We start from the raw sequence: 15,470 nt of genomic DNA, 5'->3' as shown, positions 1-15,470 counted from the left end.
ATGTTATTTGTTCTATCAGCTCTGTCCGAGTGTAAGTCAAAATGGGGCCTTTTCATTTTTAAATTTCTGCATTTCGATAACCCACTCAGTTATCTTCATTCTGAAATTTAAAAACTAAAATAAATGTCCTCAAAAGGGTTACTGAGGAGTTTCATGATAGCGTCATTATAAATCAGCCCTAGGTCATTTATTACCTACCTTAATAAATATCTTTGCTGAATAAAGTTAAGCTGGTTGTCAGAAGAGAGAGCTTTCTTAGCTATAATAGCCTGCTACTGCCTTGCTATTCTTTGGGAACTAAGCAAAAATATTCTATGGTTTATGTAGAGTGAATGTGGAGTGGATGTTAAATTTCATTTAACATGAAATTTATTTTTTATTTTTTAAATTTTCTTGTTCTTATAATGCAATTCATCTAAAATATTTAGGATTGAATAAATTAAAAATATTCTAAATAAATAGTATTTTCTGGATGTGTGGAGAAGTAGTAAATAGTAATTTATTTTACTCCAATTTGTTCATTTGTAATTATCATGTACAGGGGATGGACCAAAAAATGGAAACACCTTGAAAAATCATCAAAATATCTTTTAATATGGTGTTGGTCCACCTTTTGCGGCAAATACAGCCTCAGTTCTCCGAGGTATTGATTCATACAAATTGTGAATTGTTTCCAAAGGAATTTTAGCCCATTCTTCAGTTATAGCACCCTATAGTTCTTTTAGAGACGATGGTGGTGGAAATCAACTTCTTACTTGAATCTCTAAAATCGACCATAAATGCTCAATAATGTTGAGGTCTGGTGATTGTGGTGGCCAGATGAGATTCTGAACTTCATTAGAATGTTCCTCGTGCCATTCTTTAACACTTCTTGCTCTATGGATTGGTGCATTATCATCTTGAAAAATGGCATTTCCCTCTGGAAACAGTTCTTGAACCATAGGATGAATTTGGTCGGCCAAAATTCCTAAATAGTGATGGCTGTTAATTCTTCCATGAAGGGAAATCATTGGCCCAGTGGATTTCCAAGAAATAGCACCCCAGATCATCACTGATTTTTGAAACATTTGTCTTTGAGGGCAGAGGTTTTCTAATTACAGCTCTTCTGTGGAATCCAGATTTGCGGAGCTCACTTTGAACAGTTTTTGTGGAAACTGGGTTCTGTACGTGTCTATTGAGCTCTGCAGTGATTTTAAGAGCTGCGGTCTTGCGATCTGTTCTAACAATTCACTTTAGAGTCCAACGGTCTCTCTCAGGCAACTTCGACTTTCGACCAGACCTGTGCTTGGCTGAGGACGTTTTCCCTTCTCTTTCAAAAGCAGCCATTACTTTTGAGACATTACCTCTTGAAAGGCTAAACAGTCGGGCACTTTCTATTACACTAGCACCTGCCATTCAAGCACCAAGAATTTGGCCTCTTTAAAAATGTGAGGTCTGCCATTTCTAGAAGGTTATAACCAATTTCCTTAAATTTCTGTTAAAAAAAGGTAATTTTAAAAAAACATATCAAATAACAGAATTTTAAAAACCCAACATTAAAAATATGTCAAGTTTTGATTGATTTGAACATGTTCAAACATTATGATGCCAAAAAGTCAAGTGTTTCCATTTTCTTGTCCACCCCTGTATATTTCTACAGTATAAAGTACAGCTTCCAGAGCACCCTGGAAAATGTTCATAGGGTACTGTTTTTGATATCTTGATCATTTCCATCAAATTTGATTTAGACAAATCACTCAGTTTATACTAAAAAGGGGCTATCAAGTCATCAATTAATGTTATTGTATTAATATTGGTATGGAATTCAATTCCTCCCAGTTTCTGAGTTCAAATGTGCAGAATCAAATGGTAACTATGGCCCATGAGCCAGTAAAAGTTATCCACCTTTAATTACATCCTCCACCAGATAGTATTTTATAAAGTGGAATCAAAAATAACTATCTCCTTGGCCTGCTTAAGTCATCCAAGAAATTAAATTTATGATTGTAGAATTGCTTTGAACACAAAGGCACTAACCCTCAATTGATTCTCTTTTGAAACAGATTACAATATTTTACAAGTATTAACAGCTGAATATTGACTATGAATAATAATTCCTTTGTTTTAGATGCAGTACAGTGAATAGTCGCTTGGCAGCATATGAAGTTTTAGTAATGTTGGCTGATAGTTCACCCTCAAATCTTCAACTTATTACAAAAGAATTGCTTTCTATGCATCACCAGCTTGATCCAGCTCTTTCTAAGGAATTTGATGTAAGCTCTTTCTAAGGAATTTGATGGCTTTTTCTCCTGTGCGTGCCTGGAAACTGCAAGCACGGGTTGACGTCTTGCCTGTTAGCCAGGGACTGAGTAGGAAATATCCGGCATGCCTCCTCCTTGCCCCCCACTGAGCCAGTTATTTTACTCCAAATCCAGCCATAAAGCTCATAGATCTGACAAAGAGGCCTCTGGCCAGAATAAGGACCCTTCTGGAAGGCATTCTTCCTCAGCTGAAGATAGGGAGGCTGAGAGGTATCAGATCTCTAGAGAAGCATTTTGCAAAAGCATGTCAGCAACCTGCAACTGCAATATCTCTGTATTTTGTGTAGGAGGATGACCCAGCCCTTGGGGAGGGCTCTTCTAGAAATGCTGATTCTATTAGAGAATTATTTCTAGATGTGGCCACTGCGGCTGCTATCCTGGAAGCAGCAGTTGGCAGGTCTCCACCTAGATCTTTGGCTGGCATTAGGGCTCTTGGATCAGATCCACCTTGCTCAGTAGCCATCTGCTACTTTTATCCCAACACCAGTGGGCCTTAGGGCTGGAGGATCCCAGGAATTCTCTCTGTCCCAAGATATTAGGGATGCTATTGCATCTACCATTTTGGAAGGGGTTACCGCAGAATTGTCACACAGAGGTTTCTCTCCAGGAGTAATCTGCCTGGATTTCCCAACAGGGTATTGTTCTTCTCATATTTCCATTTGCAAGGAGCATCCTAGTATTGCAGAGGAGGTTTAGTAGACCAGGACCTCTCTGAAGATGAGGGCCTTATTCCTTCCTAATCTGGCCTCTTTAAGGTGGCTTTGTTTACATCTCTCTTATATAAAGCCAAAGTAACATCACATATGGGGTTAGGTGGTATTTCTTTTTTAAAATCATTTTTTAATATAAATATTTAAAAAGACATTTTAAACATTACAATACGAACTTAAGACAGTACAACACAAACAAAACAGAAGAACATAAAACACATGTAAACTTTTATAACAGAATAAAATATATTGCATAAAATCAATAAGGGTAAGTTCCATACTTAAAGCAAATATTTCAGTCAGCAACATTAGTTCTTTATAAATTATATCTATTTTTCTATGTTGCATTTTTTTTTCTTCTACCCTCAGTATCTCCCACCTGTAGATGGTCGATCCATTTTTGGATTTGTGGGGCTGAAGAATGGCGGAGCTACCTGTTATATGAATGCAGTTTTCCAACAACTGTATATGCAACCAGGTCTCCCTGAGGTAATATTTATTCACAGTCACGTGAAAAATGCTTTTAGCAAGCCATACTGTTCAAAAAATAAAGGGAACACTTAAAAAACACAATATAACTCCAGGTAAATCAAACTGTCCACTTAGGAAACAACACTGATTGACAATCAATTTCACATGTTGTCGTGCACATTCAACTTTGTACAGAACAAAGTATTCAATGAGAATATTGCATTCAGATCTCAGATGTGTTCTTTGAGTGTTCCCTTTATTTATTTTTTAGCTGTGTACATACTATATAGAAGTTTCTCAGGAAGGAAAGAGAGTTGACATTGACCTATATTAACAACTGGTTGACAAGCAAGGGCTGCCATGAGATAGTGAAATGTGATTGAGTGCTGAGGTAGGGGGGTGGGATTAAATTTGATTCTCCAGTTGTTTGGCTATCTTTTTTATTTTCTTTTGTGTTTTACTACTATAAAATGAATTTGATAAGGAATCTATGCAGGGTTGAAATAAAAATCAGAAAGTTTTTAAGTAGGCTCTTTTAAACCTTTCATTTTTAAATGCCTGTTGGATTTAGTGGCCTCCTTATGGGTGGAAAATAAATGCCAAATTGGAAAATTTTGTGCAAAAATTCATAAAGAATGATGATGTCATAAGGCATTCAAAAGGAATGATGATGTTCCTTCCTGAGCTGATTGTCAAGGATTGCAGTAGAACTATGAGGCGTGGACTTAGTTTTTCATAATAATAATTTAAAAAAACACTAGTCCAAGATATCTGGTTGAAATACCTCTTAACAGATTATGACATAATTACTCATGATGAGAAATAGATGATAATGAGATACTGTAGAGCCATGTTACTTAAAACTATTTTCTTTCTATCACCAAAATGTTAATGATAACTGATGATTTTCTGATAACAATATGAACAAAATTAATCGTTATCAGAGGATCCAAGGGTTTGTACCGGATTACGTCAGTGGCATACTAAATACAAATAATGCATACTAACTCAGAAATATTGTTGCACTTTCAATAAACACTATTAAAAATTGTTTCTAAAGGCATTGCTTTCAATTGATGATAACATGGACAATCCTGATGACAATGTATTCTATCAAGTTCAATCCCTCTTTGGTCATTTAATGGAAAGCAAGCTGCAATATTACATCCCGGAAAACTTCTGGAAGGTATCGCTTACTGTTTTTAACTATGAATCTTTTTTTTCTCATCATGATTTAAAATGATAATTCAGATCACAGCATTTGGAAAAAGTAATAATGTTGTGAAGGTTTCACATTTAATTTTAGTTAGCCCTACTTATAATATCTCAGTGATATAGAATCCTAACATTTGTTTGTTTTTGTTTGTTTACATTTATTAGCCTCCCAACTGCACTAGACGCGAGTAGTAGAGTTACACTAGAGTAGTAATCTTTTCTTTAGTAATATTCTCACAAGGAGAATCCAAAGTAATATTCTCAGGAGAAGATATATTTCTTATAAAAAGAGTTGGGTAAGGATAAGAAGAAGGCACTTTCTCTTCCTGTTTAGATTGGCTTACTTAGTGCATTCTAGTGTCATTTGCAGATCTTGAAGCATTTAACTGAGTTGATCACTTTATAGATCTTTAAGATGTGGAACAAGGAGCTTTATGTACGTGAACAGCAAGATGCTTATGAATTCTTCACCAGCCTTATAGATCAAATGGATGAATACCTTAAGGTGAATTATACTTTTGGTACATTGTTATAGTAATTCAGTATCATTGTTTCAAAGAATGTACACTTAATTTGCTATTGGCCTTTCAATCTCTTACAGAAAATAGGAAGAGACCAAATCTTTAAAAACACCTTCCAGGGCATATATTCTGACCAGAAAATCTGTAAGGATTGTCCTCACAGGTGAGTGAAGATCAGGTGTGACAACATAGAGCAGGTCTCCTTCTCCGCATATGGAAAATCTATAGGTGAAAAAAGAAATCCACTATTGTAAGTTTAAGCATAGCAAACACAAAAATCACTATTTTTTATCAATCTGCCATTGGTACCAAATGAAATATTTGGATCCACTTATCCAAAGCTGTTGCATTTCTCAACTTTCTAGAATTAAGATGGAGATAGTAGGGAGGATATGCATACAGCTCCTGGATCTGCATACTTCCTTTTTAGGTATGTTAATATGGAAAAAGGAAAAACTACAGAAAAAAGAAAAAAACATGCCATATACAAGTGGTACAATTCAGGAGTTTGCCATACTTTTAATAAGTATTAAATGTGATTACTGAAATAGATAAAATCTTACAGCATTGTTGACATATAGGGTACAATTGTGAATTCTTAGTTTTGGATTAAATGTCTTAATATTCTTTTTTACGTTGTAGGTATGAACGAGAGGAAGCCTTTGTAGCTCTCAATTTAGGGGTTACTTCATGTCAAAGTCTAGAAATTTCACTGGATCAGTTTGTTAGAGGAGAGATCCTGGAAGGAAGTAATGCATACTACTGTGAGAAATGTAAAGAAAAGGTAATACTTCTCCTTTATCTAAGAATTAAAGTACTTTGATTTTTCTAGGGGAAGAGACCCCTCTTTAGCTTTATATCCTTCATATGTGCTTGGTTTTTTGAAATTACATCTTTATTCAACTTTTCCTCAGGGTTAAGATGGAATATATGGAGAGCATCCTTATTTTTTCCCTTGGATAATAGTGAATCCTTAAGATTTCCCTCTGATTTTCAGGCTTAAAAAGAATATGAAACGTCGTTATAAGACCTGTTGCCATGATTACTAAAATTGATTTTTCATTTCATTTTTATATTTAGGGATTGATTTTGGTTTTCGCCAGATGAAAATAATTATTTTATTTATAAATTTTTAGTAGACATACTAAAAACCTCAGTGGTTTCAGTGAATTTAAGAACTGTTTCTTTAGAAACATATAAGTCCAACAAAAAATAATGCTGCTAAGAGAAAAGGAAATTAGCACAAATGTGGAACAAATTTAAAATCTATAAGGGTAAAATAATAAAATTCCTATAGACAAACAATGGATCAAAATAAGAATTTCACTGAAACTTTGGTTTATTTTTTAAGAGAACTACTGTGAAACGGACCTGCATTAAAGCTCTACCTAATGTATTGGTGATACACCTCATGAGATTTGGATTTGATTGGGAAAGTGGGCGTTCCATAAAATATGATGAACAAATCAAGGTAAGCTTATCTTGTTTATATTTGTCTAATTTATTTATTTATTTGATTTTTATGCTGCCCTTCTCCTTAGACTCAGGGCGACTTACAACATGTTAGCAATAGCACTTTTTAACAGAGCCACCATATTGCCCCCACAATCCGGGTCCTCATTTTACCCACCTCGGAAGGATGGAAGGCTGAACCTTGAGCCGGTGATGAGATTTGAACCGCTGACCTACAGATTTACAGTCAGCTTCAGTGGCCTGCAGTACAGCACTCTACCTGCTGCGCCACCCTGGCTCAAAAATTATATATTTAGGGATGAGGTCTTTATTTTTATGATCTCTTTTATATATCAAATATGCCCACAACCGGTGTATATTAAAATAGGTGCATGGATTAGTAACGTTAAAGGTTAAAAAAACCTTCTGCCTAAAGATGATGATTAAAAATTCAATAACTCTTTTTTCTATCAATATAAAATAATTGATTGTGGCTTTATTTAAGTTAAAGTTCTTAGTGTGCCTCAAAGGATCATTTTGCAATAGATAGGCAAAGTTTGGAGAAACTGAAAGTGCTGTTATTTTCTCCAACCAATAAAGTAATTTATTTTATTCTATCTTCATCTTAGGTTTATACACTTTGCATAATGGAAGAATATTTATTAACATGCAACGTACTTCAAGTTTAAGTGTAATCTGTTTCATTTTAAACAGTTCCCGTGGATGCTGAATATGGAACCCTACACAGTTTCAGGAATGGCTCGCCAAGATTCTTCTTCAGAAGTTGGTGACAATGGACGAAATCTCGATCAGGGATGTAAAGGGTCTCCACAGAAGAAAGTGGCTCCTTCAGAAAACTATGAACTGGTTGGCGTAATTGTGCACAGCGGTCAAGCCCATGCAGGCCACTACTATTCTTTTATAAAAGATAGGAGGTAATTGGAAATAACTCTATTTACATGCATAGTAGTCTTTTGCTAGATTAAAAGCAGTGAGGTTATCAGGTGTTGAATTATGAATCTTTTTTGCCTTCTCTGTGGCGGCCCTGGCCCTCTGGAACCAACTCCCCCCGAGATTAGAACTGCACCCACCCTCCCTGTCTTTCGTAAACTACTCAAGACTCACTTATACCGCCAGGCATGGGGGAGTTGAGATATTCCTTCCCCCTAGGCCATTACAATGTATGCATGGTATGTTTGTGTGTATGTTTGGTTTTATAATAAAGGTTTTTAGTTGTTTTAGTATTGGATTGTTACATGCTGTTTTTATCATTGTTGTTAGCCGCCCCGAGTTTACAGAGAGGGGCGGCATACAAATCCAATGAATGAATGAATGAATGAATGAATGAATAAATAAATAAATAAATAAATAAATAAATAAATAAATTTTTATGTAGCACACCAAGCTTTAAAATTGTACATCGTCACTGAAGTAATGCCACCAGCTTAGATTAATATTTTCCTATTTACTGGTTGCCTAGGGCTGTTCATAAAACTATAGATGTAAAGACAGGTGTGAAGAACAGTGTGTGTTGGTAAACTAGAATATTTGTATAACGATAAACATTTATGTTTTGCAAACTTGGCTTGACAGAAGACAGAAAGAACACTCAAGTGCCATTGTTATGTATGCAAAATAACATAGCTATACAAAAAAGTTATTGACAACCTTGGAGATACCAGTAGATTTTCAGAAACCTCAGAAATGCAACAATCAATCAAAGTAATCTTCAGAATCCCCCAAAACATAATAAATCTGATGAATGTTGATTGGGGATGTGGGAGTGAATGGGACTGAAAACCAAAAGAACCCGATTTAAAATATAAGTTTTGATAAAGTTTTATTTTAATGTATCACCTGAAACATGTTCAAAAATGAATGTACTCTTTTTTGATTTTTGTAACCATAGGGGAAGTGGGAAAGGAAAATGGTACAAATTTAATGACACTGTTGTTGAAGAATTTGAACTTAATGATGAAACTTTGGAGTATGAATGTTTTGGAGGAGAGTATAGACCAAAGGTTTATGATCAATGTAAGTATAAGCCTACATTATAATTATCTCTTACAAATATATTTAGCATATTATTATTATTATTATTATTATTATTATTATTATTATTTATTAGACTTGTATGCCACCCTTCTCTGGGGCGGTTCACAAAATACAATATTTTAATCTTTTTATTAGGAAAGGTCATTTGAAAAAAAAACTTTAATCAAGTCTTGAAACTGGCAATTGTAACTATTATGTATACTTTAATTAGGTTACTAATTTATTTTATCAAATAGATAATATAAAAATAAGCATAAAAAATAGCAGATGGTTTAGGGTTAAAAATGGAATAAACCATATACCCAGGTGAGCAATGTTACCTGCCACGGTATCTTTCCCACAGAAATCTTAATAAGATTATGCTAAAATTAATGAGACTTCAGGAGTAACATGGAGAAAGCAGATTTCTGTTTAGTCCTCTAGATCAGTGTTTCCCAACCTTGGCAACTTGAAGATATTTGGACTTCAACTCCCAGAATTCCCCAGCCAGCGAATGCTGGCTGGGGAATTCTGGGAGTTGAAGTCCAAATATCTTCAAGTTGCCAAGGTTGGGAAACACTGCTCTAGATGGGACACACAGCTATTGTTTTTACTACAGCCATCATTATCATGAGCAGCAAAGGGCCGCTCTTCTTACCTGTTACTGGAACTCCTTTGGAGGTTGTCACGGGTGCGCATGCGCAGAAGCAAAAAATCGGCGAAAATAGCCAAAATCTCACTCTTGCACTGGTCGTTGTGCGAGATTTGGCTTTCTGAGCATGTGCAGAAGGGGTGCGCGCAGGGTTGCATCGGGAAGCAGCTGCACACTCATCCGGGATTTTCCTACCGGAGCTGCGCACCAGGGAGCACCGGCTGCTGCCAGCCACTGACCATGGGAAACTATTTTATAAAAACGTACTTCAGGTGTACTCTTACTAAGGAAATCAGATCTCCCAATCTGAATATTTCCTTCCTTTCATTTTTTCTTCAGCAAACCCATATCCTGATGTTCGCCGTCGCTACTGGAATGCCTACATGCTCTTTTATCAACGAGTCTCTGAACAGAACTCCCCAGTCTTGCCAAAGAAAAGTCGAGTCAGTGTTGTGCGTCAAGAAGCTGAGGATCTCACCTTGTAAGCTTCCTTATCCTTCAATTCCAGCAATTGATTCATGTGTTAAAAATTTCAGTAGTTCTGATTCCAAAAATAAGGTTATCCTATAAACCTATTTAGAAGGATATGCTTGAGCCTGTGTCTGACTACAGATAATGCCAGGACAAGTTGCAACATCTTTAGAGGGTGGGAAAAGCCAAGAGAAGTTTGAAAATAGATACTGAAGAAAAGGAAAAGGTTTTCTAATTTATAATACTCAAATTTCTCCTTACTTACATAGCTTTTTTTTCATGAGGAAGCAAGCAGGTTGAGTGCATGGGTCTAGCCATCAGAATCCTCAGCCAATCTCAGCACTATTTTAATTTGGCAGATGGTTTCGTACCAGCTAGTGATTCCCACCATAATAGTTATATTAACAGTTCTTGCAATGGCTATAAATGTGGTTGACCACGTTAGCGATGCAGTGTTTTTATCCATTCCTTTAGATTTCTATTCTTTTAAAATATGTATTTCTTGTCTTGTACTAACCTCAAATAAATCAACCAATTTATTTATGGAGTGATAAACCTCACAAATTCACAAAAAGGTGCAAAAAGGTGAGAATTCATCTCAGGATTGTTGTATAATATATAAGCATTTAATATATGATAGGATTGAGTTCTACTTTCCCTTACAAGCTATGCAATCAAATGTACAATGCAGGATGAACGCTAAACTTGAAGTATGGAAACTGATGAACAATTATGTTTGTAATATTATTTTCTTCAGGTCTGCTCCATCTTCTCCTGATATTTCACCACAATCATCTCCACGGCCCCACAGACCTAGTAGTGACCGTCTGTCCATTTTGACTAAATTGGTCAAAAAAGGAGAGAAAAAAGGTTTATTTGTAGAGAAGATGCCAGTTCGAATATATCAGGTAAATCATAATTACAGCAGCTGGATATGTTGTTGAAAAGTTAGGTTTTCATGTTCATTTGCTGAAGTATAACTATATAGTAGTTTTAGTTCTGAAACACACCACCAATATTGAAAATTTACATTTTGTTCATTATATTGACCTTATTAGCTTGCTACAATTAATTTAAAGCACATACTTTTAAGCTGTTTATAGATGACATTACTACAATCCTTTAGCAATCCAGAGCATTTACCATTACAAGCATTTGACAAAAGCAAGAATCTTATGTTAATAAGAAAGGAAAAGATGTAGAAGACAAGAATGATCTCTATATATGTATGTATGTATGTATGTATGTATGTATGTATGTATGTATATTAACTATTCATAAAGAATATCTGAAGCAAAATTGAAAGCATACTTAAGATCCGAAACTTTATTTAGTATAAACAAAATCTTGTTTATACTAACCAACAACGTTTACCATACCTTTCCATAACTTTCTGCCCTTGCATAACATTTTATGGAGTGAAACCAGTGAACTACATGCAGGAAAATGAAGGTGTAGTTTAATTAGGACTGAAAAGGCCAAAATATATATCAGAAGGATGAACAGATAAAACAAAAGTTAGTTTGGGCATGTGTGATTTAAAAAGGGAGGCATAGCTTTATTTACATTCCTCTTTAGCATCTTGCATAATCCAGTTTATTGTGAAAGGAAATGGTATGCTTGTTAGGTATGTATAAAGCACTATAAAAGGTTTTTAGTGAGATTTCTAATATATGTATATATGGCTTCTGAATAACCTGTGCTCTTATAATTATATTTTTATTGCTCACACAGTATCATATTTTTTTAAATACTTCCTTGATACTGATTTATTAAATGTTGCTTTTCAGATGGTGAGAGATGAAAACCTGAAATTTATGAAGAACAGGGATGTCTACTGCAATGACTATTTTAGTTTTGTTCTGTCATTATCTTCATTAAATGCTGTGAGTAGTGAATTTAATATTTCAGTTATTAAGTCCATGCAATACCGGATATGCTAGCCTATGAACTCAACAAGGTGGACAGACTAGTCCCTAGAATGATCTCAACAGGCTCTTCCAAGCTCCTTCAAAGATCTGGAGCTAGGGTCACCAGATCTCGTAGGTTATCAATATTTTAGAAAGGTTGCGCCACCAGGCTTGAAAGAGCTGCTGCATTTATTTATTAATTATTATTAATTAGATTTGTATGCCGCCCCTCTCCGTAGACTCGGTTCTAGTTATTCTGGATAATTATTATCCAATCCTAAATACTTCATTTTGTAGGGAAAATTAGTGAGTGAATGGAGATCAACTGCTGAGTACATTAAAAGAACTAGATTATCTAGATATTTATTTAATCAGGATTCATATTGGTCGCTTTTTATTAGGAGCTAAACAAATAGATTGTGCTATTCCTGGACCTGCTGGATTCCCTAATAATTTTTGATACTATTGAATATCATATTTTTGTGAACTAATTAGAGAGTTCAAGTACTGTTTAGTAGTGAACAGTTTCAGTCACTGGTTATGGGGAGAAAGAGGTTGGTTTTCATTGAATGGTAGCTATGAAAGAAATTTTTCTTTCCCAGTTTCTTGTTAAAAGTGACTTTTACAACTTATCGTTCTAAGAATTAAGTTTAAGGAACCAAACTAAAATGCAGTCTTATATAACCTAATGTCTCTCTGTCTAGACAAAGTTGAAGCATGCACATTACCCATCTATGGCAAGAGTGAGTGTACAACTAGCAGTCCAATTTCTCTTCCAAACTTATCTGCGAACAAAGAAAAAACTCAGGTAACACTTTATTCAAAAGTTCTTTTTCTGAAGCATACACATACACTCATTCTTTTCTGGTCATACCAATATTTCTCTGTTTCCTTTAAGGATTGATACAGAAGAATGGATTGCAACCATTGATGCTTTAGTTTCTAAAAGTTTTGATGCTTGTCAGTGGTTAGTTGAATATTTAGTTGAAGCTGAAGGACGAGAAGTTATTAAGTAAGTACTAACATAGTTGGTCAATCTGTTTGATAAGATTCCATGAAATTGTTTCTTTCTTTCCAGTTCAAGTCTTCCCCTATTTATATAGCCCCTGTTTACATAGTTGTGAAAAAACTATGTTCAGAAATACCAGCAGGCCCACAATAACCATACGGTTTGTAGATAACCCTAAAGACAATGATCTTATCTACTCTCCCTATGCCTGTGACTATTAGGTTTCCCAGTAAGGGGCGGGGAGCAAATATAATTTAAATTAGAGCACAAAATAATTCAGTTTGGCTTCACTTCTCAATGATGGGGTATTTTTCAGAACATTTTTGCTGGAATGCAGTGTAAGAGAAGTAAGAGTTGCTGTAGCCACAATTCTTGAAAAAACATTAGACAGTGCCTTGTTTCATCAAGAAAAGGTCAGTAATTTAAAAAACCCACACTGCTCTTTTATTCATTACATATTAGTAATTTCTATAATTTGTTAATTAGTTAACAAGAATGCATATGAATTTAATTGTTAGGAATCTAATGTTTAAACTCAGTAGACGTTTTTAATGAAAACATCTGCTAAGATTCTTTTAAAAGCTTGTTTCAAGTCTGTCTGACTTTTAAGACTTTAAGAAAGTGTCAACTTTATTGCAATCTTTGGAAAAATATATTTTTGCTTTCATCTGTAATATTGTATATTAATTGTAAGCTTAAATTATTAAATTGATAATTTCAAATAAGGTCCTTCTACTTTTTTGACAGCTAAAATGCTTGCATCAGCTAATAGAAGTGTTGCTGAGTCTATTGGACAAAGATGTCCCTGAGAACTGTAAAAATTGTGCCCAGTACTTCTTGTTGTTCAACAACTTTGTACAAAAGGTAAACAAAAAAACCCCTATTCTACTTTTCAGATTGTTGTAATTAGATAAAAGAATGAAGCTATATTGCAAAAGGTTTCCATTATCACATAGGGGGGAAAACTCTGTCCTTTGCCAGGTGGAAGACCTCTATAGCATGCAAAGTGGTAGCTTCTACTTGCTATTCCATAAGAAAAGTAAACTGAAGTTCAAAGTTTCCCGAGGGAAGGTTTTTGAAAAAGTACCAGACTGCTCTGGAAAAAGTGGATTATCACAAAGGAAGGCGAATATACATGTTCCAAGATACTGTTGCAAGCTCCAATCTGGGTTGGTCAACAGGTTTAGTCTTACAAGCTTTTAGACTTGTGCTGGAACCCATTCTCAGAGAAATTTGTTGATGCTGCTTCAAATGCCACCCTTTGCAATTCTTTGCACATTAGTTCACAGAACAGTATAATAAGTAGATTTTAGTTATTAAGTATTATACTGTAATTATCTCTTAATTTTTATGTTATAGTTTTGGAGATCAATCACATCTTAATATTGAGCTAATAGGAAAAAAACCTAAAGGAAAAAAAGCAAAGTAAAAATGCCCAGGTAGTTTGGTGTCAAAGGACCATTTAAAGACTGTGGATCAATATACTGTAGATGAATGTAATCAAATAAGTTTTAAGATCTTGATCAATTATAATTAAATATTTAAAATATTTAACCTCTTTTTACAGGTTTCTCCATGTTTTCTAGAACATAACCGTATATTTTTCCTGTCTTCTACAGCAGGGTATAAGAGCCTGTGACCTCCTCCTCAGGCATAGTGCCTTGAGTCATATGATCAATTTCCTTCTTGGTCCCACCCGGCAGAATAACCAGGTATGAGCGTAGGGATAACACTTCAGTCTTTGAGACGAGTATGTGCTTTAGTCTAGTTCAGAAGCTTAGCAGTAAAGCTAATTGTTGGGACTTTAAGAAGTCCCATTCACTCTGCAGACTTGGCCACAGTCACTAGTGCTTTTGAAGACTGCAAGAAATGCAATCGTATTGTTTTTCCCCAAGAACAGGCAATGTCTCCTGCAATTACAGCTTCTCTTCATTTGGAAGTATCCCCCAAGTAGGAAAGTATGAGAGCTGTTTGGCCAAAATGACCTGAAACTGGAACTGTTGGATAAATTTCACCTCGAGGCTCGACTACTGCAATGCTCTCTACATGGGGCTACCTTTGAAAAGTGTTCGGAAACTTCAGATTTTGCAGAATGCAGCTGCTAGAGCAGTCATGGGCTTCCCCAAATATGCCCATGTTACACCAACACTCCGCAGTCTGCATTGGTTGCCGATCAGTTTCCAGTCACAATTCAAAGTGTGGGTTATGACCTATAAAGCCCTTCATGGCACTGGACCAGATTATCTCAGGGATCACCTTCGGCTGCACGAATCCCAGTGACCAGTTAGGTCCCACAGAGTGAGCCTTCTCCGGGTCCCGTCAACTAAACAATGTCGTTTGGCGGGACCCAGGGGAAGAGCCTTCTCTGTGGCGACCCCGGCCCTTTGGAACCAACTCCCCCCAGAGATTAGAATTGCCCCCACCCTCCTAGCCTTTCGTAAACTTCTTAAAACCCACCTCTGCCGTCAGGCATGGGGGAACTGAGATATTCTTTCCCCCTAGACCTTTACAATTTACGCATGGTATGTCTGTATGTATGTTTGGTTTTTATAATAAGGTTTTTTTTAGTTATTTTACTATTGGATTGGATTGTTACATGCTGTTTTTATCATTGTTGTTAGCTCCCCGAGTCTATGGAGAGGGGCGGCATACAAATCCAATCAATCAAGTTTTTACTTCTTGGAGTATCCTGTAGGCCCATGAATGAGATTTTCAATCAGGTGTT

The 15,470-nt window shown here is 35.6% G+C and overlaps 1 protein-coding gene across 3 annotated transcripts in view; it reads left to right on the top strand.

The window, feature by feature from the left end:
• Nucleotides 1-15,470, top strand: part of USP24 (ubiquitin specific peptidase 24) — an 85,791-nt gene that overhangs the window by 59,991 nt on the left and 10,330 nt on the right. For all 3 annotated transcript variants that reach the window (XM_070745941.1, XM_070745940.1, XM_070745942.1), the window contains exons 41-57: nt 2,108-2,252; nt 3,380-3,499; nt 4,542-4,667; nt 5,103-5,201; nt 5,298-5,380; nt 5,860-6,001; nt 6,569-6,688; nt 7,384-7,604; nt 8,579-8,703; nt 9,695-9,836; nt 10,584-10,734; nt 11,617-11,712; nt 12,441-12,544; nt 12,635-12,748; nt 13,062-13,158; nt 13,493-13,609; nt 14,365-14,457. In XM_070745941.1, coding sequence (XP_070602042.1) covers nt 2,108-2,252; nt 3,380-3,499; nt 4,542-4,667; nt 5,103-5,201; nt 5,298-5,380; nt 5,860-6,001; nt 6,569-6,688; nt 7,384-7,604; nt 8,579-8,703; nt 9,695-9,836; nt 10,584-10,734; nt 11,617-11,712; nt 12,441-12,544; nt 12,635-12,748; nt 13,062-13,158; nt 13,493-13,609; nt 14,365-14,457 — 2,095 coding nt within the window. The remainder of the gene's footprint in view (nt 1-2,107; nt 2,253-3,379; nt 3,500-4,541; nt 4,668-5,102; nt 5,202-5,297; nt 5,381-5,859; nt 6,002-6,568; nt 6,689-7,383; nt 7,605-8,578; nt 8,704-9,694; nt 9,837-10,583; nt 10,735-11,616; nt 11,713-12,440; nt 12,545-12,634; nt 12,749-13,061; nt 13,159-13,492; nt 13,610-14,364; nt 14,458-15,470) is intronic.

Source organism: Erythrolamprus reginae, chromosome 3, assembly GCF_031021105.1.
Source record: "Erythrolamprus reginae isolate rEryReg1 chromosome 3, rEryReg1.hap1, whole genome shotgun sequence".
Lineage (NCBI taxonomy): Eukaryota > Metazoa > Chordata > Lepidosauria > Squamata > Dipsadidae > Erythrolamprus > Erythrolamprus reginae.
This window is presented reverse-complemented; position numbering and strand designations above follow the sequence as displayed.